General features: G+C 48.9%; 1 protein-coding gene across 1 annotated transcript in view; it reads left to right on the forward strand.

The window, feature by feature from the left end:
• Nucleotides 1-24,444, forward strand: part of tiam1a (TIAM Rac1 associated GEF 1a) — a 47,821-nt gene that overhangs the window by 12,779 nt on the left and 10,598 nt on the right. The window contains 14 exon segments of the mRNA XM_048984556.1: nt 100-742; nt 744-1,037; nt 2,160-2,637; nt 3,373-3,545; nt 4,427-4,651; nt 6,163-6,348; nt 7,690-7,836; nt 8,301-8,372; nt 9,232-9,399; nt 11,015-11,119; nt 11,363-11,444; nt 11,739-11,825; nt 13,740-13,949; nt 14,289-14,380. Of these exon segments, the coding sequence (XP_048840513.1) occupies nt 122-742; nt 744-1,037; nt 2,160-2,637; nt 3,373-3,545; nt 4,427-4,651; nt 6,163-6,348; nt 7,690-7,836; nt 8,301-8,372; nt 9,232-9,399; nt 11,015-11,119; nt 11,363-11,444; nt 11,739-11,825; nt 13,740-13,949; nt 14,289-14,380 (2,940 nt within the window). The 5' untranslated portion in view covers nt 100-121.

A 24,444-nucleotide genomic window follows, 5' to 3' on the forward strand; every position in this document is an offset into this window, starting at 1 on the left:
AACGCAGAGTGGAACCTTGGGAATGACCTGCCTCTTTTGACCTTTGATAGATTTTCTGAAGTAAACATGGAGTCCTTTGTGTGATCTCTCCTTCTCTAGTGCCGTCAGCAGAGGTTGAGCTATGGGAAACGTAGAGAGTCAGAATGGGGACCATGCCTTCTTTGGCGATGAGCATGGCCACCTCTCCCGCAAGCACATGTCCCGGTCCCTCCGTATCTCCAGCAAGCAGTCACGCCGGCTTCGGCACGCCTCCACGGGCAAGGCAGAGCACCGCAACTCGGAGACCAGCACCAGGTCCAGCAGCACGCCCAGCATCCCTCAGTCGCTAGCCGACAACGGCCTGGACCCCTACAATGACAGTGACGTCCTGGGAGATTTCGGAAGCCCCATCTGGGTCGACCGCGTGGCAATGAACCTGCGGCCCGTCTCGTTTCACCACCACCCAGCGGAAACGTCTGCGAATGCCAACAAGGCACTGGCGGTGACCCCAGACCTGGAGGTGCCGCTGCCCAGGCAGGAGACCTACCTGCAGAGGGTGAAAGACGGGCCGCGGGAAGCTGGCGGAGACGCCAATGGAGGCTTTAAGCAGAAGCGGTCCAAGTCGGCTGACATGTGGCGTGAGGACAGCCTGGAGTTCTCGCTGTCTGACCTCAGCCAAGAGAACCTCACCAGCACGGAGGAGATCATCGACACCGCCGACGAGAAGGACTTTGGGGATGTGGACGAGCCGCCACCACCCAGCCCCCCCGCCCTCTGGGGAGCTGCTGTCTACTCCCGACCGCGCTGCCTCCCTGGACCGACTCTGCAGCCCAAAGGTCCCTGCCCTAAGGCCCCCCCGGCACCGACTTCCCAAGTACTCCCGGGACGGCAACAGGGCGACCGCTGAGGGCGATAACAAATTGTTGTCTCCTGCCGACGATGATGGCAACGCCTACAGTGCGTACACGCTGCCCTGCCGCCGCTCGCACTGTCTGTCAGAGAGCCAGCAGGGGGTGCTGTGCGCCACCATGCAGGTCCGACGGGCTCAGACCACTAACGTGAGTAGCTCTCTCACTTGTATTCATTATTGCCTAATCAATTACTCCAGACAACTTCTTTTCAGTATTTGCAGTGCAGGACAGTGTTTTACAACCAAGTCCCCGGGGACCCCAGACAGTTCACATTTTTGCTCCCTCCCAGTTCCCAGAATACCTGAACTAAACATGCAGTCAAGGACCCGAATACCTGATACCGGTGTGCCGGGAGCTGAGAGGGAGCAAGTATGTGGATTGTCTGGGGGACCCCGAGGACTGGTTTGGAAACACTGGTCTAGAACGACTGTGGAGGCCATCAGCAGTTTTGTGAATGTGTGTTATCTGCCCTTACGGACCTTGGACTGCAGCTTTCCGCCATCTTGTCTATATGTGTGAAATGCAGTGTGATGCGAATAACCCAGTTTTGGTGGGGGGGGGTGGGAGCGGCAATCTGCAGAGGGTGAGCAGCAATCTGGAAGCTGAGTCATCGCCCCCCCCCCTTTACGCTGCCTGTGTCTCTCAAACGGCGAAAGGGTCAAATGCAAAAACACAGAGAAGGTCTTATTATGATCAGACTGTGCCCAAACACATTCCCCCGCATTTAAATTTCAAAGCACCTGGATCGTTTCCCCACCATTTCCCATGGTATCGCCACCACACGCACTTTCATATAGCCAACAGCACGTCGAATAAATCACTTGCAAGTCCTGCGTCTGAGAGGCTCGTCCCTTCAGTTCACTCAGAGGTCACCAGAACATTTTTTCCGTACTCTCTGTCCTGGGAAGTGCTCGATCTTTTGTAATGAGGATGAGTTAGCACTCCCGACTCGGAGAGCTCATTACACTTGACTTTTGATTAATGTGTTGTGACGCTGCGTCACCCTTTGACTTCCCTTGGCCTCCGGGCTGCATGACTGCACATACATGCCCCGCGGCCTCGCATCGTCCCAAGGGTTGGGCACCTGTTCCGGGCCCGTGTGATGAGACCTGATCCGCAACGTTCCAGCTCTGATGTATGAAGACTTGTCTGATCGCCTTTGCGTATAAGTCGGGAATTACACAGACGGTTTCAGTCCTCCAGGGAAAGGGAATTTGTCACATGATGATGATAGACCACGGAGAGCCGAGCTGGTTTCTGTGCCTGCAGGATGTCACGGCCGGAGAGGGCAGCGAATTCGGCGACAGCGGCATCGACGGAGTGGCGGCGGAGGCCGAGCCCCAGCCGCGGCACTGCAAGGCCATGTCGGCGTCCTACTCCATGTACTCGACGGTGGGCAGCAGCATGTTCGCCGGGAGCGATAGCGGCAGCAGCAGCGGTGGAGGCGGCGGACCGGGCCCCAGTGACAGCATCCAGGGCGTGTACGAGAACTTCCGCCAGGAGCTAGAGATGAGTTCATACCGGACGGCGGAGTGCCCAGAGGAGGCCGGCTCGGCGGTCAGCGACGAGCAGAGCAGCGGCACCCTGAGCTCCGCCTACCAGTCCGACGCCCTGCTCACCACTGTCCAGGGCACTGTGCGCAAGGCTGGCGCCCTCGCCGTCAAGAACTTCCTGGTGCATAAGAAGAACAAGAAGGTAGAACCGGCGGCCCGGCGCAAGTGGAAACGCTATTGGGTCTCTCTCAAAGGTGGGCGCTTGTTTAAATTCAGTTTTTGTTTGGTTTTTGCTGGAGGGCCACGTAATTACATTTCACACTCTGATACATTGCATGAACAATGAGATGTGTGACTCCTCCCCGCAATGTCCTCCTCTGCTACAGTGTAATCTAATTTATCCCAGAACATTACTAGACCCTGCAGTGCCTGTCTTTGACATGCGATTAATTGGAATCATGGCTTCAGTGATCTGTTCCGTCACCCATATCCACCACCCGTTCTCATACTCATAAGGCTGTTTGTTGTGTCTATCTATTGTTCCAATTGGAGCACTGTTTAGTAGTACAATGCTGTATATCACTATTTCCTCTATACTTCCTATCGCACTATTGTCTTGTCTCATTTTGTTTTCCTGTTTTATTTGCGCCACTTAATCATTGCTCTTGTTGCACACAAGTGTTTCACTGGCTTGTGTTTACCAAGTGTCAAGTGACAGTAAAGTGATTCGATTTGGATTCGATTTCTGGGCTCTGGTGAGCAGAACTTCTCGCTTACAGCTAAGGGAGTGGATCCTTAAGTGCAGTGCAGGCATGTGATCCATTTGTGTTCTCAGATTCATTACCTGTTTCTGCACCTTCAACGAGTGGTTTTGCAATAGACCTCACACTCTCCTGTCAATCTCGCGGAAGCACAGTCTCACCCCAGTGGTCGAGACTGGGGGGGCACATTGCTAAACTGATAATTTGATTCTCTGTCCCATATTTCAGCCTGTACTTTGTTTTTCTACGAGACGGATGGACGTTCTGGGATCGACCACAACAGCGTCCCTAAGCACGCGGTCTGGGTGGAGAACAGCATCGTCCAGGCCGTGCCCGAGCATCCCAAGAAGGACTTTGTGTTCTGCCTCAGTAACTCCCTGGGGGACGCCTTCCTCTTCCAGGTGCCTGGGCCGTGAGCGGCATCCGTACTCTCCGTCCTGTCAGCTTAGCTGCTACGCTGCCATGTCTGCAATGCAGATTCTGCTCTTGCCACATCTGTGTCCTTGTCTAGTATTGCTGAGCAAAGACATCCACCCCATGTGCTTTATTCTCATTTTTATTATAGACTATGATATGCTGACAATCTCACCACTGAGAAGAGGATTGTAAATACTCACAAAGGGAGATAATTAGTTTTAACAAGTGGTCCTTTCGAACAAAATGAGGTCCTGGTTCTCTAGGAACACAGATTGATACCTGTCAGGTTTTTTTTTGTCATCCAAATTGCTTTAGTGGATTTTTAATTCTGTCAAGCGTAGCTATTCAGACTCAGGAACCCAATCAGAAATATGTAAAACACTGACACAAGCAGTAGATGAGGCATGCTGGAAATGGATGCTACATCACGCCAAAGTGATGTGATTTATCCTAAATGTATACAAATTAGGCCACCTTAAGTCGGGTGTTTTGCGTCGTATTCCTTATAATGGAGGCCTCAAACTGCCAGCCTGCAGTGTGGTTTTATATGGCCTGTGCATGACACGCAGTTAATCCGATATTAAATCTGGCTTGCAGATCGATCCCTCTTTTCCGTATTACATCTTTTTTTGTTCTCTCTTATGTGTCTCTTGGATTAAAAAAAAAAACTCTCATTCTGTCCACTTTGGAGAATGCAACCCCGCCAGTGGACCTCCAGTTATTTAAGTGTGAGAGCAGAGTCTTGTAGTATGTCTCTGCCAGTGAGATCTACACTCGCCTTAAGCTGGAATTCCCAGCAAGCTCTTTGGCACTCAAACTTTCTCCATCCCCCCCCCCCCCCCCCCCTTCCTCATTTTGTCTGTAGACGTCCAGCCAGACTGAGCTGGAGAACTGGATCACGGCGATCCACTCGGCCTGCGCCGCGGCGGTAGCTCGACAGCACCACCGCGAGGACACCGTGCGCCTGCTGCGCTCGGAGATCAAGAAGCTGGAGCAGAAGATCGACATGGACGAGAAGATGAAGAAGATGGGTGACATGCAGCTGTCCACCGTCACCGACGCCAAGAAGAGGAAGACCATACTGGAACAGGTACTGGGAAGCAGTGGGAGTCTGAGCGGTGTGAGATAATGGAGCTTGGTGTCAGGCTTAGCCCACCCCCCCAACCACCCATAAAGCCGTAACTCCAGTAATTTAAAAGCAGGTTTTCAAATGAGATTATGAAAATTATAACTGCACCCTGAGTCTGTGGATTGTCTGTGGCATTACCAGCTACGGAAAGCGATTTACCGTTGCATTGTCAACATCGCAGCTAAACCTTGGACTTTAGCTCGTGTCTGTTTATGGCGGTAAACAGGGACCCCCTGGACAGTCATTAGTGAATTCTACCCTGAGTGTTGGCTTAGTACAGACCAGGCCTTTGTTTAGCTGCCTGCACAACACCCTGCTTTGTTCTCTTATCATCCGGCAGTCCTGTTATCTCTGTCTCTACAGTTCTGTAACTGATAGGTTAAGTCCCAGAGGACAGTCACCGCCGTCCCTTTCCGCCCGAGCAGCACATCTACACCGGCGCTGCAGTTAAGCCGAATGGCGTGGTCCTTAATCCGTAACGTGAAGTCTGCGAGTGTCAGAGAAGCAGGATGGCGCTCTACACAAACTCTCACTACCATAGAATTACATTCAACTTTATCTAGTTTTTTCGGCACGTACAGCCCAAGTACGGGGAATTTGTTTCGGTGTAAATGGCCTGATTAATATAAATTACAGAAAGGCAGAGTGGTATCATAAAGCGATAACCAGTCAGCAACACGGGATATATACTGGTAAGCAAAACAAGATATTTGGATATGGTGCAGTGGGACTAACTGCCCAGACAGTCCAGTGCAGAAAATGTACAGAAAATATACAACAGTATGCAAATAATTATAATGCTGAATAATGAGGATCCTGATGAGTGCGAGAACATGAGCTCATCACCCCCATTCTCCACTCACTTCATTGGCTTCCCGTCTCCGCCAGGATTGAGTATAAGGTTCTGCTTCTTACACACCAATGAGTCCATGGACATGCCTCCCCCCCACCTTAAAGAACTTATCAACCCACAACCCGCAACACGTTCCCTCCGTTCTACGCACACAAACCTCCTCCACAAACCAAGAACCAGTCTGAAGACTATGGGAGACTATAGGGCTTTCTGTGCTGCTGCTCCATGCCTATGGAATGTCCTCCCTGACTTCCTGAGGGCACCACAACCCACTGACTGCTTTAAAAAGCACCTAAAGACATTTCTGTTTAACAAAACCTTTGGTTCCTCCACTTAGAGGTTTTAAAATTGTTTACTTTTAAACTGTTTATTTTGTCTCTCTTATTTTAACTTGTAGCCCTTTGAGATCTTGTGATGTAAAGGGAATTATAAATAAAATGCATTATTATTATTATTATTTATTATTAATGAGGACAATGGAACAATTGAATGATTTCATGGGCAATATGAGGTGACAGTTTACGTCCAGGTTAACGTGCACTAAAGGTAGTTATCTTCCTGCGGCTGAACCCTCACACGCCCGTCTGACTTCTGCCTTTGTTCTCTGCCTCTGGCTCAGATCTTTCTGTGGGAGCAGAACCTGGAGCAGTTTCACGTGGATCTGTTCCGATTCCGCTGTTACCTGGCCAGCCTGCAGGGCGGCGAGCTGCCCAATCCCAAGCGCCTGCTAGCCTTCGCCTCCCGGCCCACCAAGCTGGTCATGGGCCGCCTGGGGATCTTCTCTGTCTCATCCTTCCACGCCCTGGTATGCTGGTCCCTGCGTAGATGGTCTAAGGGGTTGATATGCTCATGGGAACCGAAAGGAAGCCGTTCGGACTTTAAGTAACGTGAAGTTGAATTTACCGACTCGTGAAAAGCAGTAAACACTTTATGGGGCACACACTGGCACACACCCCTGTAGTCACTGCATGAGGTGTTCTTGCAGTGTCACCCTATAGAGGGCCAGGTCATCTAAATGCTCAATTTGCAGCTAAATGTGCCATTATTTTCCCCGTAATTAATTTCTCCACTTCTTAGTATGGGATGTGAGGCATCCAGTCACACCCTGGAACACATTCCTCTGATTTGTCACTGTTGCATAAAATCACTGGTTGCTCATTGATTGCTGGGAGTCTCAGAGGAGGGTGGGGTGTAAGCAGGGGCTTGTGTCAACATCCTTTGTCCTGTAGCCTCAAGGCAAGTCTGTTGGTCACAGATTTAAAGAGGCAGAGTCTTTAAATTGGGAGGAGTGGGGGGGCAGTGTTTTAATCTGTAGTGTGGCAACAGAGATTGCCCCTTTGTCACAGCTTCCCCATGTCCACCCTCACCGCCCCACCTGCCCTCATGTCCCTTTTCAAAGTAGCATACTAAAAAAATCAACAATTTTTTTTTTGCTGAATTTGCATTTGTAGCGTGTTGCTACAGCCGTAAACCTCCACCATAGATTCCAAGAAATGCTTCATAAGGGGTTTCTGCCGGATATGAGCAAGGCTGCGAGGTCCTCCTCCTCCTCTTCAAACCCAGATGTGCTGCTCTTTGTTATCGCGTGACTCGCACTTGACAGATGAGCACGTCTCTCCGCTCCTCATCCTCTATAATCAGCAGCAGACTCAGTTCCGCTCTTGTTAACGTGGCTGTAATGTGTAATGTAGCGGAAGACAGACAAAAACCTGAGTCGGGTGACATGGGATCAATCTGCTAATATATCAGCGAATGCCCAGTTTAAGAGGATCTCAGAGCCGTTATCGGTTTCCAGTAATTGGTTGTTGCTTTCGGGCAAATGCATCCTGTAGGTCTTGTATGGTCTTTGTTGCTTTGGCTTGGGGTGATTTCCACCGACTAGATGCCCGTCTGTAGTTCATGACCAATTTTGCTCAATCCAGCCTTCGTGCACAATCCAGAATGTTCTCCCACGACTTCAGGGTGGGTGTGTTGCGGCACACTTCACACTCATGGCGCGAGCATTCGCGGACCTGACCTTCACGTGCCTAAGGGCGCGAGGCGAGCTTCTGGGTGGGGAGGGTGTGCTGGCCATGGGGACGCGGTGAGCCGTAGCCTCCCAGCCCCCACCGTCTCCACAGCCCTGAAGGAACGCCCTTCTTCGCAGGTGGCTGCACGCACGGAGAACGGGGTGCGGCGGAGAACGCAGGCCTTGTCGCGCTCGTCCAGCAAACGGAAGAGCAGGTTCTCTTCCCTCTGGGGGCTGGATACCACCTCTAGGAAGAAGACGAAGGGGCGACCCAGTCTCAACCAGGTCCCGCCACACGCCATCATCGCCCCCCCCCATTTCCTTTTCTGCTGTTCTTATTTTGTCAGTATTATCATACACATTCATACACATATGTCTGTATAATTTGCATGATCACCCAATAATATTTTAATATATTTTTTAATTTGAATAAAACACCTTTTTAACAGTGCTTCTCAATCCAGTCCTCAGGGAGCCCCAGTCAGTCCACATTTTCGCTCCCTCCTCGAGTACCTGTACCAGGTACTGGCTGTTCTTGATTGGCTGGGAGCTGGGAGGGAGCGAAAATGTGGACTGTGAGAGTGAGAACACTGAGCAACACAGCACTGCTGTGTATGTTTGTTAAACGGAGATGAATGGAAATAAACCACAAGAAAATCAGCCCTGATGTAATTATGAGCAGATAGTGATTGATAGCGATTGATAGCGACATCCAGGGTGTGAGGGATTGATTTCTATGGTTCCCTCAGGTGTTCGTTGATGGCATGGAGCCCGACAAGAAGCCTTTGGACCGCATGTTCAACTCATCCAGGGACAGTGTGGTAAGGCGTCCAGTTCCCAGCAACCTAATAATATAATAAATAATGAATTAGTTAAATTGATCACTGATTCATTGGTTTAACTGATTCAGGGGTCCGGAGCATCCTTGTGTCTTAAAGTTCTCTGTATTTTTCTCATTTATAGAGTTTTGTATTTACTCAGGCTTGCCAGTCAGCGTGTGCGGTAGCGGCACCAGTTCTCAGCTGACATTTTAACCCGGAACATTCTAGGGTTCCAGCCCTTTGCTGAGCCGCGTCAATTTAGCGGTGTTCCTTAGCTGAACAAGGGTGCCACCCAGTTCTGTGGCCCCCGTGGATTTCTGGCACGTCCATAAAGGGCCGATAAGGGGACAGATGGCAGAGATGGCTGCTGCAGTACAGTTGGGGGGCTTTATGCAAGCTGATCCCCCCCTATTTACTCCCAAATGTGAGCTCTTGGGTGGCCCACCAGGGGGGTCAGCCTCACACATCGCACGTATTACGTGATTTGGGCCGGATCACCGGATCATTCGATTATGCCGTCTAACTCATCTGCAAGGCATTCTGGGTAATATCGACAGACGGCAAGGTGACAGACCTCCATGGTACAGGGCTCAGTGGGAGACTGATACGGGCAGTCTGAGCTCTGCAGAGGCCTTGACCCCAGCCAGCCAATCAGAGCACACCATCCTCACTTGTTGAGGAAAGATGCCAGGAGGTGCATCTTCGGTCATCTGCTATTAAAAAAAAAAATCACTTTTATTATAGTCTTTTTGAGGACGTGTGGGCGTACCTAATTCTGTTTGGGACAAACAAAATGATTTCCTGGGGTCAGTGGGAGTTTCTGGGGTCTTACCCATCACTGTCATCCATGTCTTTGCAGAAGGAGAAATGCTCTGTGAAAAACATCCCCCAACACAATGCAGACACTGACATTTGGGTTCCTGACTACCTCACGCCTTCCTGGGTTTGCTTGCCCACCGACCAACCGGTGCTGGCCATCATCCAACCCGGGGAGACCGCTCTCGACGCCCTGGAGACCATCTGCAAGGTGAGAGCTTGGGGAATTCACCAGGAAGGGGCTCCTTCTGGTGTAGAACAGCTTCACGCTCCAGAAATTATCGCTGCCTCTGGGCACGAGGATGGAGAGGTGCTGGTAATTCGCAGCCTATTTCTGATGTTCAGTAGGTGGCATTGTTCTACAAGTATTTTCACTCTGCCTCGCATAATTGTGTTTGTGTACAGAATGATACTCTGATATAAGAATAACCGCTTTTTTTATTGAGAACACCAATAGTAACAATAACAATAGCAGTAAAAATAACAATAATTATTGTTGCTGTTATTGTCTATTTTTGCAGTTTTGCCCCCCATGATTAGCTTTTTGATTACCACAATGGCCCCCCCTGCTGCTATCTGATATCAGAATCGCCCATCTGAACAGCTACGAACATCTGTTACGAGTCCATGGCACAGGATCATAATAACCACCATAACAGCCCGTTTCCCCCCTGAACGCGACATATGCGATGCGGCACACAATGGCTCCAGTCCATGGGGCCTCTGCAGGTGTGGTGTCTCGGGTTCCCGTCGCTACGCCTTATTCCGGTTCAGTGCCAAGATCGCCGCAGGAGATCTCCCGCCAAGGGAAGAGGGAAACTAATTCCGGCAACACCGGGGCTTTGCGTGTCGGGTCGGGTTTGCTTCCCGGTCGTCCCCATCCGACTGCGCTTACAGGATTCTTCAAGGCTGGACCTGACAGGTCGCTGATGTGGTCGACTCCCTCCTTGCGTACCTTTTTTTTTTCTCCCAGAGCTTAATTTAGCTTTTGTCGCGTGTGTTTTTATTTCGTCTTTTGTTTTGTTGTCGGATGCTATTTGATATCTGCGCTGGCGTAGAACCAGGCAGATCCGTTTGAGAGATGGTGTTTAAACAGACGGTCCACTATCCAGCCACATGGTCACTGTCTCTGGTCTTTGCGATCGCTGACGCAGCTACTGAAATGTTTCGCTTTTTCCATTGTGCGGCGGGGAGAACAAGAGAGACTTTTAAAAAATGACAGATTAATCTGTTTTTTCGAGAAGTCATCAGATCAGTATCGGTCTTTCGGTAGTAATACATTCATCATTGGAGCGTTTTCTTTATTCCTCTGACGATCCAGCACAAATGATGAAACGAGATGATCTGCTCATTTTCAGATGATATTAATGGAATTTGCCATTTCTTCCCATTCTGTGTTTGAGTAATATATATATATATATATATATATATATATATTTTTTAAAAGGATTAGTTTTTATTTATCTAGTTATGTCTGGTGGAGTTGGTTATATGCTACATCAGCATGTCTGTTGACCAGCTGCATTTTGTAGCTTAAAGCCTACACAACATGTCTGACTTCCATGCACCCCCCCCCCCCCCCCCCCCCCCCCCCCCGCCCCCGCCCCCGCCCTCTCCCCGGTTTGTTCAGTGGAGACATGAATTAGGCGAATTAGACTGCCCTGCCAAAGATGGTTTAATCTCCCATTTCACTAGGCGATTATCATTTAGAATTTGAAATGAGCTTGAAATTAGATTTCTTAAATGCGCCCAACAGCCAATAATAGCCGTCTCCTGTTACCCATCAGCCAATCAAAGCTGTCTCCTGATACATTCCCATCCCACAGGCCCACCAACTGGACCCTGCCAAACATTACTTACGCCTGAAGTTTTTGATCGAGAACCAAGTGCAATTCTACATTCCCAAGCCTGAGGAGGATGTCTCTGACTTGGTGAGCATTTCTACCATTTGTTTCTTTGTTTGCTATTTTTATGGAGGGCTTGAAAAATTAAGGGTCTTATGGAAAAATTGGGAGGATTCTGGGTAAAATTCCCTTTCCCCTTCCATCAGATTGCGTCTGCTCACCTCTGTTCTTGATTCATTACATCTCAATATCAATAAGATGTGCAGGTTCCTTCCTGAAGGTAGCACATGAGGAAACGGACATGTTCACCAAACTGTCATCTTTCCTCAGCTCTACCAAGAGATTGAAGTTTGCTCCAGAACCACCAGGCTCATCCAGTTCGAGCGGGACAAGTCATGCCCCATCGGATACGGTAGGTCCCTGTGTGTCCTGTGAAACCAGTGAGAAGGAAGGATGTGCTTAGACTGGAATGTCTTGCTGTTTATTGATCACTGTGGTCATCATAACCTTTTACCCAGTGCCATTACTTTTACTGATCTGCCTAGCAGATGGTTGTAATATTCACAGAAGCAGTTCCAATGTTCCCTTCTTCCACCGGGGCACAGAACTCCAAGTTGACAGAATTCTGGGGGAAACGCACACCTATCCCTCAACCACCAGGGGGTGCTGTGTTGACAACTTATTCATTGTTGCTTATTCCTCCCAGGTTTCTCTGCAACCCTTTTGGAAGAGGAAGGTGTGCAGCAGCTGCGAATCGCCGATGTGAAGGCAGGAGGCCTGGCTTTCGCTCGAGGTGTGTGCGATCATTGTGTGTCTCAAGTTGGGGCCATAACTAAACATTCCTTTTATTTATGCATTACTAGAGGGGAGGGACATGGGCGACCGTGTTTCGGAATCTGGAGGAGGAATTCCGTGTCATGTGACAAAGTCTGACAGTCTCAATCTCACTAGGGCAGTTAATTTAACATGAATTAACAGATAAAGCCGGAAGAATAAGACAAGCTAATGGCTATTGCTGTGCAAATCTGGAGTGACTGCTTGCAGGCCGCCGGTATTTACCCAAGGCGGAATGTGAAATTGGAATCAATCCATGGTTGTGAAGCAGAGAGACGAATAATTGTCCCTTATTCACCTTCACCGGCCGTTTTGGGAGCATCTGATTGGCCGCGCCACACATCTTTAAAGATTAATGAAACCCAGTGATTATGCAGGCACGGTTTCTGCATTATTTTCATGACTGCATTATTCATTTGCTGAGAAGCCATTACTCTCTCCTTTCATTTAGCTTTCAGCACAGACTCCCAAGCATTTGTCTAGAAATTTGCATTATTTACTATGGAGATAGATAGATAGATAAATAAATAAATAAATGTTTGCCATCTATGATCTGGGGATTCTTGTATTTAATGCCACCACCTAGTCAGCTGTCTGTCATAATCACCATGCTGCTATCTGATAGGCTGATATGGTGAGGGGGCGGGACTTCTCACCCAGTGTTGGAATAGATTACAGCATCTGGAAATGCAGTTCACAATACCTCAGTCCCTCATCACTGCAGCACAGGCACCCACACACGTTCATTCATTTGCATTTTTTAATTGCCTCGCCAGTGATCCAAATTAAGTGGCACCTTAATTTCTTTTTAAATCAGATTATGCAGTCTGTTATAAATGACAGACAGACAGTTGGGTTAAGTGTCTCTCCCACTGATGCAGCCTGAGCTTAGACTTGCTTTCTACTTGTGAATCCACGCAGCTCACCTCCACAGCTGAACAACCGCCCACAGGGCGAGTCGCATTGATGTCACTCCCTAAGATTAAAAATAAACCTTTTGGGGCTTTGAACACGAAGCTCGACTCTTGGCGCTGAGTAAGATCAGCCGTTTAGAAAAAGGTACCATCTCTGCATTTACTAGGTGTTAAAAGGACTGCTGGTGTCACACTATGGCATTTGCAAGGTGCTAATTGGTCATTAAAGGGGGCTGGAGATTCAGCGGGTCTGTTTGAAAGCAAAAGAAAATGTCTCGACCTCAGAGACACTCGGTTAGGTGTGACACTTTTTGTTATTACTTTTATTAAAATTTGTATCGTTTTATGCCATATTTTTTATTGGATGCCCCCTCCCCCCCATGAGTGATTTGCAAATATTCTATTTAAGCCCATTAATAACGTGTTTGCGGAACAGAAAATATCTCTCAAGGGTCCAACAGCATCTCTCTCATGAATATTAAACTCTTTGCAGTATCCATAAATGCGCTTCACCTTTCTCGGCTTGAGTTTTGGTTGGAGGTCAACGCATGTAAAAGCATGACGTGTGGCACAACAGGTTAGACCTCTGTGCTTGTCATCAGAAGGTCACTGGTTTGAATCCCATCCTTGGTAGCATAGTCACATGGCCCTTAACTCCCCTAAATATCCCTGCATTCAACCCCCAAGCTTTACTCTCAGCTCTGTGTGTGTGTGTGTGTGTGTGTGTGTGTGTGTGTGTGTGTGTGTGTGTGTGTGTGTGTGTGTGTGTGTGTGTGTGTGTGTGTGTGTTTGTCTCAAAGCAGAGAAGGTGAGATATGCAAACCTTGTGCAAATGGGCAATAAAACATCGCGTCATTTACATTTATTTGACACTTTTATTCACAGCGACTTACAGTACTGGGAAGTGTTAAAATGTTTGCTACATTAGTTTTAGTTATTGGGGTCATGTCAATTCTTAGGTCTGAGGGCTGGGGACGAGATCCTGCAGTTGAACGGGGAAGACGCCAGTGTCCTGGATCTCTCGAACCTGCGGGCCGCGTTCGTCCAGCCCTCCCTCTGCCTGACCGTGAGCACGCTGCCCGCGGTGGACCGGCACCTTCTGTGTCACCTGCCTCCACGCCGTTCGGATGGAGAGGAGCTCCTCACTGACATCTTCTCCCAGAGCCAAGGTCTGTGCTTCTGCCGGACTCCACATTACCTGTCCTCTCTGCAGCAATTATACATGAAATTAGGAAACTGATCTGATGTGAATTGCTAATGGTGTAGTGCTGGGAACCACAATAGATGCAAAAGGATTGTAGCTGCACTTGGATGCAGTTATAATTGAGTGCCTCACCCTGAATAACTCTCACTGGCTATTACTAAGAGGCTATTGCAAAGTGATGCATGGATTGATAGTGATAATCTTGGCCGTGCAGTTTGTACTGTAATTACATTCTTAGTAGACATGTCTCGCTCTTTCTTTCTCTTTGTCTCCGTCTCCCTGTTTTTCCTTTGTGGATGTCCAGAGGACATTTTGGATGACGGGGTGGCGCTGGGCCCAGGGGACTGTCTGGATGGCGAGGCAGAGTTCTTTGGTGGCCTGGAGGAGAACCGGAAGGTATGGATGAGCCAATTACTGGGGTGACCACGTGTCTGGGTTGGGTTGAGGTGCAGTGGGTAGTTACAGTGGGACAGAAGGACAAAAGAAGGTCTGGACATGGTCGTCATTTGGCCCAATCGGGGCTATAACCCTGAGTATTTTATAGCCTTGCCCCCAGTATTTTAGCCCCTATGCCAATTTTCCTTCAAAAGGTAAACTTGTAGCAATAGCTTGAATAGTTTCAATAGCTTGAAACCCGGGGTCAGGAGGTATTACTCATATGGAGGGGTAGGGGTGAAAACATTGCGCTCCCCATCCCCCCTCCCAAAAAAAAAAAAAAAAAAACTTGTATGCAAAGGTATCCAATTTATCAGCCCGGTGCTGGGTTTGAATAAAAGGTGAAGCTTATTTTTGAAATTTTGAGAGCAGTTTGGCTGAAGATGCATAAAAGGTTTTATGCCTAGATGAGAAGATCAAATTACGTTTGGAATGAAACGGTCCGCAAGGGCTGTCACTGGGGGCTCGGCTGGGTATTGTATTCTCCAGCTGTATTCAGTCCAGTATCTCATTTTATGACCCAAAAAAAGATCTTTGAGCTCCCGCCAGCCAGAAGGTGAACGGACCTTGAATATGACGCCTGCGAAGGTCCGTGTCTGTTTGCACAGGATGAAAGCCATGACCTCAGCGGGGTTGTTCCTGCGTTGTAAATCGTCAGGGAGGGAAAGCGATAGCTGTTAAGACAACAGGCGCTCCTCCATGCGATAGCCTTGACCTTTAATTAAAGGGCGTGAGGTGAGCTGAGGCGAATTGGGAGCAGATGTGGAGATGTGCCTGACTGTCGGCCTGCGCCGTCCCCTGCGGGGAAAAGGGGAGCAGAGATGGGGGGGGGGCAAACATGCTAGTCGCAGACTGATGGGCCGTGACTGTCGGCGGCTGTGCAGGTAACACAGGCAGCTTGGAAATGCGTTCATTAGAGATGCAAGGACCACAAAGGTCAGGTGGGTCAGCCGGTGCTGGGGAGGGGTGGAGGGGTGTCACTCAGATGACAGCCTTACCAAATGGGGACACTGGCGCCCCCCACTGGCTGCCATCTGGGCAGACAGACGGAACCGCCTGTAGCAGTAGCTGTCAGATAATGGAGAGGTGACTGGTGGTGGGAGAATGTAATAGCGGGAAATGTATGGGCTTCTCGCCCTGCTCACAGGGTACGGTTACTTCTAGAACATTTTGGAACACTCTTTTCATTTTCTAGCATGTTGAATTTGAATTTGGAGGGAAACTAGCAAAGCCACTGCCTGCCGACGAGGTGGGTCTCACAACGGCTGCTGAGTCCGATTAACGTGCTTCTCAGCCCCTTAGCTCGGTTTTAGCAGAGCAGCCCAGCTCACAGGACTGAGCAGCGCCCATCAGTCCCGTCAGACCTTGTATTGATATGTAATGTACTCTCTTATCTTACCACTGGTCTGGTGCTGCATACAATCTGTGCGAAATAAGTCGATGTTATGGAGAGTGCAGCCCTCTTCTGCCCGGTGAATGTTGTTAGTCGATGTTAGTTGAGCAGTCGGTTCACGGCTGGACCTACACAGCCAGGTCTAAGTCAGCATGCGCTAGTTTTACACATGCCTCTCAAGCTGGACGTGCATGAGCGCTGCACGGGTCCGGTGGTGTTCCTGAGGCTGGTTCTGGTACTTTTATACTAACAGTTTTGCAACTGGTGTAGTTTTGTGTGGGGTGTAGCAGAGTAGTTTTGCTTGTTTGCTTTTTGATGTATGTGACCCCAGCTTTGCTTTGAAGTTCAGAATGTGCTTGGCTGTATGAATGTGCTCGATGAGGGTGAGGTGAGAGTGTGACGGAGTGTTATTGGTGTGAATACGCTGTCTGCTGCGTAGCCTGTAACCATACGCGCTCGATGAGGGTGAGCTGAGAGTGTGACGGAGTGTTATTGGTGTGAATACGCTGTCTGCTGCGTAGCCTGTAACCATACGCACTCGATGAGGGTGAGCTGAGAGTGTGACGGAGTGTTATTGGTATGAATACGCTGTCTGCTGCGTAGCCTGTAACCATACGCACTCGATGAGGGTGAGCTGAGAGTGTGACGGAGTGTTATTGGTGTGAATACGCTGTCTGCTGCGTAGCCTGTAACCATACGCACTCGATGAGGGTGAGCTGAGAGTGTGACGGAGTGTTATTGGTATGAATACGCTGTCTGCTGCGTAGCCTGTAACCATACGCACTCGATGAGGGTGAGGAGAGTGTGACGGAGTGTTATTGGTGTGAATACGCTGTCTGCCGCGTAGCCTGTAACCATACGCGCTCGATGAGGGTGAGGTGAGAGTGACGGAGTGTTATTGGTGTGAATACGCTGTCTGCCGCGTAGCCTGTAACCATACGCGCTCGATGAGGGTGAGGAGAGTGTGACGGAGTGTTATTGGTGTGAATACGCTGTCTGCCGCGTAGCCTGTAACCATACGCGCTCGATGAGGGTGAGGTGAGTGTGACGGAGTGTTATTGGTGTGAATACGCTGTCTGCTGCGTAGCCTGTAACCATACGTGCTCGATGAGGGTGAGGTGAGAGTGTGACGGAGTGTTATTGGTGTGAATACGCTGTCTGCCGCGTAGCCTGTAACCATACGCACTCGATGAGGGTGAGGTGAGAGTGACGGAGTGTTATTGGTGTGAATACGCTGTCTGCCGCGTAGCCTGTAACCATACGCACTCGATGAGGGTGAGCTGAGAGTGTGATGAAGGTGCCAGTGGGGAAGCTTGCCGGCCCTGGGGAGGGTGATTGGTGCTTGGCAATTTGGTAACTCCGACTGATCTCACTCTGTTTTTGGATTGTGTGGGGAAAACTGGAGAACCCAACAGAAACCCCACACCGACACGGGGAGAACATGCAACCTGCACACGCATGGAACCATGGCAGAGACTTGAACCCAGGTCCCAGAGGTGTGAGGCAGAAGCGTTAACCGCTGTGCCGCCCTGCTCTTTGGCTTATGAGGCATCGGTTCTGGTCCAGACCCATGTCTCCCCATCCTCATGTTTCTAAGTCATCCTTGCATCATCTTCATCTTATTTGTTTGCTTATCTGTTCGGTACGTTGGATTTGTACTTCCTTAGACAAAGCCGGTTACATCTTAAGTGGCCTTTTCTGCTCCCCCTCGTCACTGGAGCTGGTATGAGATGCTTTCTCAGCACTTCTATGTCTGTCCCCTCACCCTGAAATCCTGACCGCCCCCCTGAACATCTCGCAGGCCGCCGTCGCGAGTGTGGATAATCATCTGATGGCGCTGGTGATTTCTGGCTTGGGGGAAAAGGGTCGTCTTTTAATTAAGCCAGCGTTCTAATTGCTTGATTACATGCTCTGATTTGCTACACTTTAAGGTGATAAATTACAGTCTGAATCGCTTAGGCGTTTTGGAAAAAAGTGGTTATGTGGGAGGACAGTCTTGCAGGTTGTCTTCCTTGCAGCATTAAGCGTGACGTAGTTAAACTGGGTAAAACAAACATAGCCAAACCATTTTAGACTGGATATCAGCAAAAATCCCACTGATAATGTTTCTCTACATACAAAGTGATGCCTTACTTTCCCCCTGCACAAGCATGTCAAAAGCCTCTCTTCATACAACCCATCAGGCTCTGATGCTCTTAGATGTACACATGGTCGAGAGCGAAAGACTCCTGGGGCATTTTGGAGGGATCGGGGGATAGTTCAATTAGGGACCTCCCTCAGGGGCCCAACAGTCAAATCAGTCTTTCGACTGGGCTTTGAACTAGCAACCTTCTACAATCCTAACCCACTGAACTACACATTGTCCCCCAGGCCTTTTGATTTTGAAGAACTGGTTGTCATGCACTATTCTGTAAGTGATGCATTCAACCAAAGCACCAAAGAATATGTGACCCATCACCACAAAATGAATTTTATGGGTGCAGTTCTACCAGTGTGACTTAAGACTCATTTCGTGGCGACGGGTCGCATATTTGCAAGTAGGGATGCCCAACATATCGATTAACTTCTTGGCCGATATTCGTTAAAATTGAGATATGGGCATCAGTCCGACGTATCAGTCCAGACCGATATTACCAGCTGATACTTTAACGTAATCGATAGTCAAAGTTAGGAGCACAAGAGCCGAAGATGTAACTACTGAAATACTGGAGATGTTTGCACTTCCCCTGACGGACAACGAGGGGCTTCTTCAGCTCATTCGCTGCTTGGAAGAGATCTCAAGGTACTTGTCCTCCACATGGTTTTAATTCATCACTAAATCCTGCCGGTTGGTCTGGTGTTTTCCCACATAATAATAATAATAATAATAATAATAAAAAGTCGTTCCTTTCCGCTTATCTGCACCAGCAAGTTTTGACAACCTGCTTGGCAAGTTTCACCCCCCAGCATAAGTGGCTCGCAGGTTAACCAGGTGTCGGTATTCGTGATGTTAGGCAAAATTATATTGGCGTCAGTCAAAATTTCCACATCGATGCAAAACTATACGCAAGCATTATGATGTGAGAGATGGAGCGAAAGAAAGAAGCTACAAATGACTAATTTAGCTCTTGGTTCAGTTTTTGGGGTTATGAGTAAGGGCTGAGTACTTAAGGAAGGAAGTATTGATACTGTAAATGAAAAGCAGGAGAGTAACATTACTCAAGGCACAAGCACAAGGAAGCAACTTCTCTGCCAGATGCACCTTAATTGTGCTTCTGCCAATGTTAATTTCCTCATCCACTTTTTCTTGTCACTGAAACACTTTAATTCTGTCTTGAAAACTTTGAAATTTGGAGTAGTTCTTTTTTTTAATGAAAACTTTCTGTATTTGTGGTTCTGGAAGGGGTGCATTTAATGCCTGCTGTTGATTTACTGATATCTTACGAGTTGTGGGAAGAAGGTATAATTTTATAGTGAAGGTTTATATTAAAGTAAGTTTTTGCAGTTTGAGTTCAGTCAAACTGACTCAAATCCACTGTTTTGTCTCAGCCCACTGTTTAAAACTATTGATGTCTGTTTAATACAAATTATATCATTAAATTATATAACATAAATGTTTAAATTATATCAGCTTATGATATCAGGGTTGCCAGCTCTCACATCTGGCGTGACAGTCATGCTTTCACTCACGCTTATGCAAAGAATCTTACGGCGAATCTGTGTTGTTCCATTATAAACCTAAAATTACCTACATCAAAAGCGTTGGGGTAGTTTGCAAACCCTACAGGTTATTTAGAAGGTAATAAAAGTATAATGTGAATGAGTGAGCAGACTCATCTCAAATTGAAAATCTCACATCAGGCAGCTGTGCAAAGTTAGTAACATTGTTTTATTGCTTTTTAGCTCCTTTTAAAATGTCCACCTACTTGAAACAAAGTTTTAGTGTCGTTCAGGCTGTCATTTGCATTTTCATTGTTCCATTGGAAATTCAGTGACTATGGATTTATTAGTAATCTGAAGGTTGGTGGATTAAGTCTGAGGTGAGGATGTCCTGTGATACCCTTAATTTTACAGCCATTAGCTCCAAAGCTTTTGGATGTCTGTTAGAAATGGGCGAATGGCGCGTTCAGCATCCTGCGTTTTCAGCAGTTCGTGGTTCCAGCTGACAGACTCGATAACTCTCCAGAAGTGACGGCACAGTTCCGCGTTTGTCACCGTGATGGAGCTTCCAGCCCGGTGATCCTCCTGCTGTCCCTAGGCCTGCTTCAGGAGGGCCGAGGGAACCATAAAGCACCTCTGAGAAGCAGGATCCTCCTTATCAGTCATGGTCCTTCCTCAGAAGGACCTGGTCTCCAGATACCGGAGCCTGTGCTGTGGAGCGTTTAAAGCTTTTCAGAGCAAACATCAGTCTGACCGTTGGTGTTCTGCGTCAACGGAAGCAGACACCAGACATGGGGAGAACCCTTCCTCCGTGAAAGTGTCAGATAAGGAAGACCAGCTCTCTCCCTTTTCCTGGGACTGTGTGGCTTCCTTTCCTGCGCCGCATTAGATAAGTGGAGGGCTTTGTGTTTTCATGTCATGCGCACGGAGGCACTGGTGCCGGACAGTGGGTCACTGCGCTTTCTCTGACACACTCAGACCGGTAGAACCAGAGGTGAACAAACTTCAGGGCAAACAAGCCTGGGTAGATGAACAACAGCTATAAAAAGGTCTCAGAGATTCTGGCGTTTTCGAATATTTCTGCGTTTTCTGGCCGTGCTCGTCTCTAGAAATACCTCGGTGTTTATGCTGTGCCCCTACACACGGAAACTGTGTGTGTGGGAGAGAAAATGCCTGCTGAGAGATTCCATTCTTGCTATAGGGGCTAGGGAACAGGTTGGAACGTGCCGTCTCCGCCCTCAGTAAGCATGTAGCATGCCCATCTGCGGTCTCCTTGTCACTGTGTTTCTGGTCGAAGGTAAGGCTGTTTCTATTCGCTTCCCTTTTCTCCATTCTGTTAAAAAAAAATGTTGCAAACTATCAGCTTTCCTGCAGTCCCTGCTGTGGAACTGTGCTTTTTTTGTTAGACTTTTTCTGTTTTGCTTTCGGTCCTTCTTTGATCTACCGGCTTGGTACCAGTCTCATCCTCTCAAGACGAGAAGAATTTGTACTTGTGTCCTTTTACTTGTCCTGCAGGGTTGTGTGCATGTGTCCGATTATGTGTTTTGAAATACTTTGCTACTGCTTTTCTTGTTTCGGGTGCCGGGGCATGATTTTTGGTCTGCCAAATTCTTGCCGAAGAATGTGCCCCAGGGGGCTTGCGTCGGCCTTTTAGGGAGGGAGGCACATTGGAGGATGTGCAGGCCTCCTTGGGAGTGCCTTTTTTTGGGCATTTTTTTTTTCCAGGGGGGAGATGCTTCCCACTGGAGCCAAAAACTCCCAGCCGGGAGGCCCAGTGAATCTCGTTAAAGGCCGGGCTTTCTGAGCCGACACTGCTCGTCATTCCGGAACGCGGGGAGTCAGGAATTTGGGTGACATCAGTGTCTTTTTAGAAGCGCTTGCACACACACGTGTGCTTGTTGGGGGGCGGGGGGCATGGTGCTCGGTGACACCCACGAGAGAGCAAGCCCGAGCACCCGGCCAGGTTCTGCAGTGGCCACTGCAATTAACTGTCCATCTTAGACTGAATAAATTTGTCCCCTGGAGGCAATTGTAATGGTGGATTCTGTGTCTGCACCCCTGATTCAAGCCTGCAAATCTGAAGGGTCATCAATTCAGTCTCCTTATGAGATTGATTGGGTGGGGGGGGGGGTCTTTAAGGGTCTCCTCTAGCTTGCTGTGCTGACTTTCCTCTTGTCAGTCATGCACCTTGAGTTCATATTTGGACCAGTTCCTGTCGGCTCATATCCGCAGGTCCTTCATTATTGTCTTGGGGTCAGAATGAGGAAGCTTCTCATCTTTCTGTCTCCTCCTCAGCCCCCAGAGGCGGGGGCGAGCGACACTGCACGGACGGCTCTAGACGCCACCCCCGTCCGTCCCTCTCTCCCTCTCTCTCCCTTGCTCCCTACCTTCCTGTTCTTTTCATCTCCCAGCCCTCCTCTTCTGCGGAGGCATTGTCGCTGTCGTCGTTTTGTTGTTGGCAACGCCGCTGTGGGTCCGTGTGTGTTTGCGTGCGTGCCTAGCGTGCTGTTGGGGGGGGGGGGGGAATTACCCAAGGAGTGTATCGGCGTGGCTCAAGTGTCAGGAAGTGGCCCCGTTGGATTGGGACGGCCTCTGTCCCAGTCGCCTTCCGCTCTCTGGCAGCCCCGTGTCTCTCTGTGTTTCGCTGTGGTTTTCAATCTCCAATGGAAGAGGAAACCGAATGATGTTTGTTTGGTAGCACTGTGGCGCCGAACTGGAACCGAGGGTCGTGACCCAGGATTCAGGCAGGTGGTTACGCATCCGCCCTCGCCCTCATCCTCCCCCCTCCCTGCCCCCTACCCTGAGCGCCGTGACCCCCCGCAAGTGGCAACCATGTCTGTGCTGAGGAGAAGCCGGAACAGCAAACGTTCATCGCTGTACTCCATGCTGCACCTGGTGAGCTGCTGGGGGGGCAGTGGGGTGGGCGTGGCAGCGGCGTCTCATGCTATTGAGCTTTTTGTTTTTTGTTTTGGCATTTTGGAATTGTTGTGTCTTGTCCTGACCTGGTGCCCTGTCAAGTGGTTTGTTAGGTCTCCTTTTTGTTTACTGTTGTTGTTTAATGTGTTTTGTTTGGGTTCCCTTTTTGTTTACTGTTGTTGTTTAATGTGTTTTGTTTGGGTTCCCTGTTTGTTTACTGTTGTTGTTTAATGTGTTTTGTTTGGGTTCCCTTTTTGTTTACTGTTGTTGTTTAATGTGTTTTGTTTGGGTTCCCTGTTTGTTTACTGTTGTTTAATGTGTTTTGTTTGGCTCCCATTTTTGTTTACTGTTGTTGTTTAATGTGTTTTGTTTGGCTCCCATTTTTGTTTACTGTGGTTACGTCTTGGAGCAGTCAACCCCCCCAACCTTCCATTTTCATGCTTTGGACTCGCTGTCCAGACGCGTTAGTGAGAGCCGCCATCCGTGCCCTTCGGTTTCAGTCGCTGTATCCCCACCTCCCCAACCTTCTGCTAGCTCACCTTCCCCTGAACACAAATGGCTCCGGGCTGAGGTTCTCCAGCAGGCTGTCTGTACATTCTGCTCGTTTTCCAGGTGCCCTGGGTTCTCATCATCCATGTGCATTTGCGGGAGTCATTGTGTACCTGCGTGCTGTTTGATCTATAATTACAAACAGTTTCCTCCTTGATAATAAAAACATACTGATTCTGATTCTAGAATTTATATAATGCGCAGCTGATCATGTGACACATCACGTCAACTTATCCGGTGTTACTAAGTTGGCTTTATGCCAGTGTTTTTTTAACGCCTGTGATCTGCTCGTTAAAACTGCATGTTTCCAATCGCAAAGTCGTAATGACTTCATTTACTCGAATGGGTCCTGATGTTCCGCATGTCCAGAACACTGAAGTGTCCGGGCCTTATCTTTCCGTTTCAGCCGAGCGCTTGTACGTTCAGGGCCGGACCACAAGCATTGGCACTTACCCACAGCGGTGGCTAAAAATTTGCTGTTAATCCTCATATTTAATCCCATTTAGCCTTTGCTGATCTCTGCAGAAAGACTGGAAATTACCCCCCCCCTCCCCCATCCAACATACAGACAGACACACACCTACACACACATACAGAACTTCCACTTCCTCTCAGCTGCAGGGTTCTTTGAAGTCCAACAGTGAGTCTGTAAACATGGACGACCTTGAAATGTTACCAGACTGGGAGGCAGTTGCTGCACCGGATGATGCTGTTGTGTTTTTTTTCCTCCTTATACAGAATCTTTAAATATCTCTTTACACCCCCCCCCCCTTCTACGGAGCATCTAAGAGGATATTCTTGTAAATGTAGTTCTCATTTCATCCCGCATGAAGTGTTCGTGTTTAGGGTTTTGGGGGGGGGGGGGGGGGGGCTTTGACTCCCCTTGCTTCTGGCGCTCAGCATTGATCGCGCGGCGGGTTCAGCCTCCCCGCCGGGCTATTTTTGTGCTGCATTTCCCCCCCCAGCCCCCCACCCCGCCACGACTGCTAACGGCCCTGCACTTCTTCAATCCAGGCGAGACCTAGTGTACGAGCAGAGGCAGCGAGGAGAATCAGAAAGGGCAGGGAGAGTGTGCAAGCTATTTATACCGACGCCATGGAGGACGTGCATGCTGCACCCCGTCGATTCCTGACGTTCGGTGTGCGATGCTTCCAGCTACTTGTCCTTCAGGGACATCTGTGGGGGAGACTGTGGCTTTAAGCGCACAACACTCCCACTCTTAATGCAGTCAGGCTGAATGCCTCAACATTACCATATATGGGGGGGGGGGGTGTGGTTTATGTGAGCAGGTAAAATTTGGACATTGAGATATCCTAGCAGTGGGATGCTAGCCATGCTTCTCTCGATGGAGGTTTAAGTGACTTCCTGTGGGACAGGCGTGGGATTGCAATTATAAAATTGACCAGTAGGTGGAGCAGTGGTGAGGGAATCGGACTATGAGTTTTGGGGAGAAGCTTTTGCGTACAAGGAACTGAACCTGAGCTCCTTTCTGAATGACAGACTCTGCTGTGATGAAATAATCAGCTCG

The sequence above is a fragment of the Brienomyrus brachyistius genome, chromosome 18 (assembly GCF_023856365.1).
Source record: "Brienomyrus brachyistius isolate T26 chromosome 18, BBRACH_0.4, whole genome shotgun sequence".
In the NCBI taxonomy this organism is placed as follows: Eukaryota; Metazoa; Chordata; class Actinopteri; order Osteoglossiformes; family Mormyridae; genus Brienomyrus; species Brienomyrus brachyistius.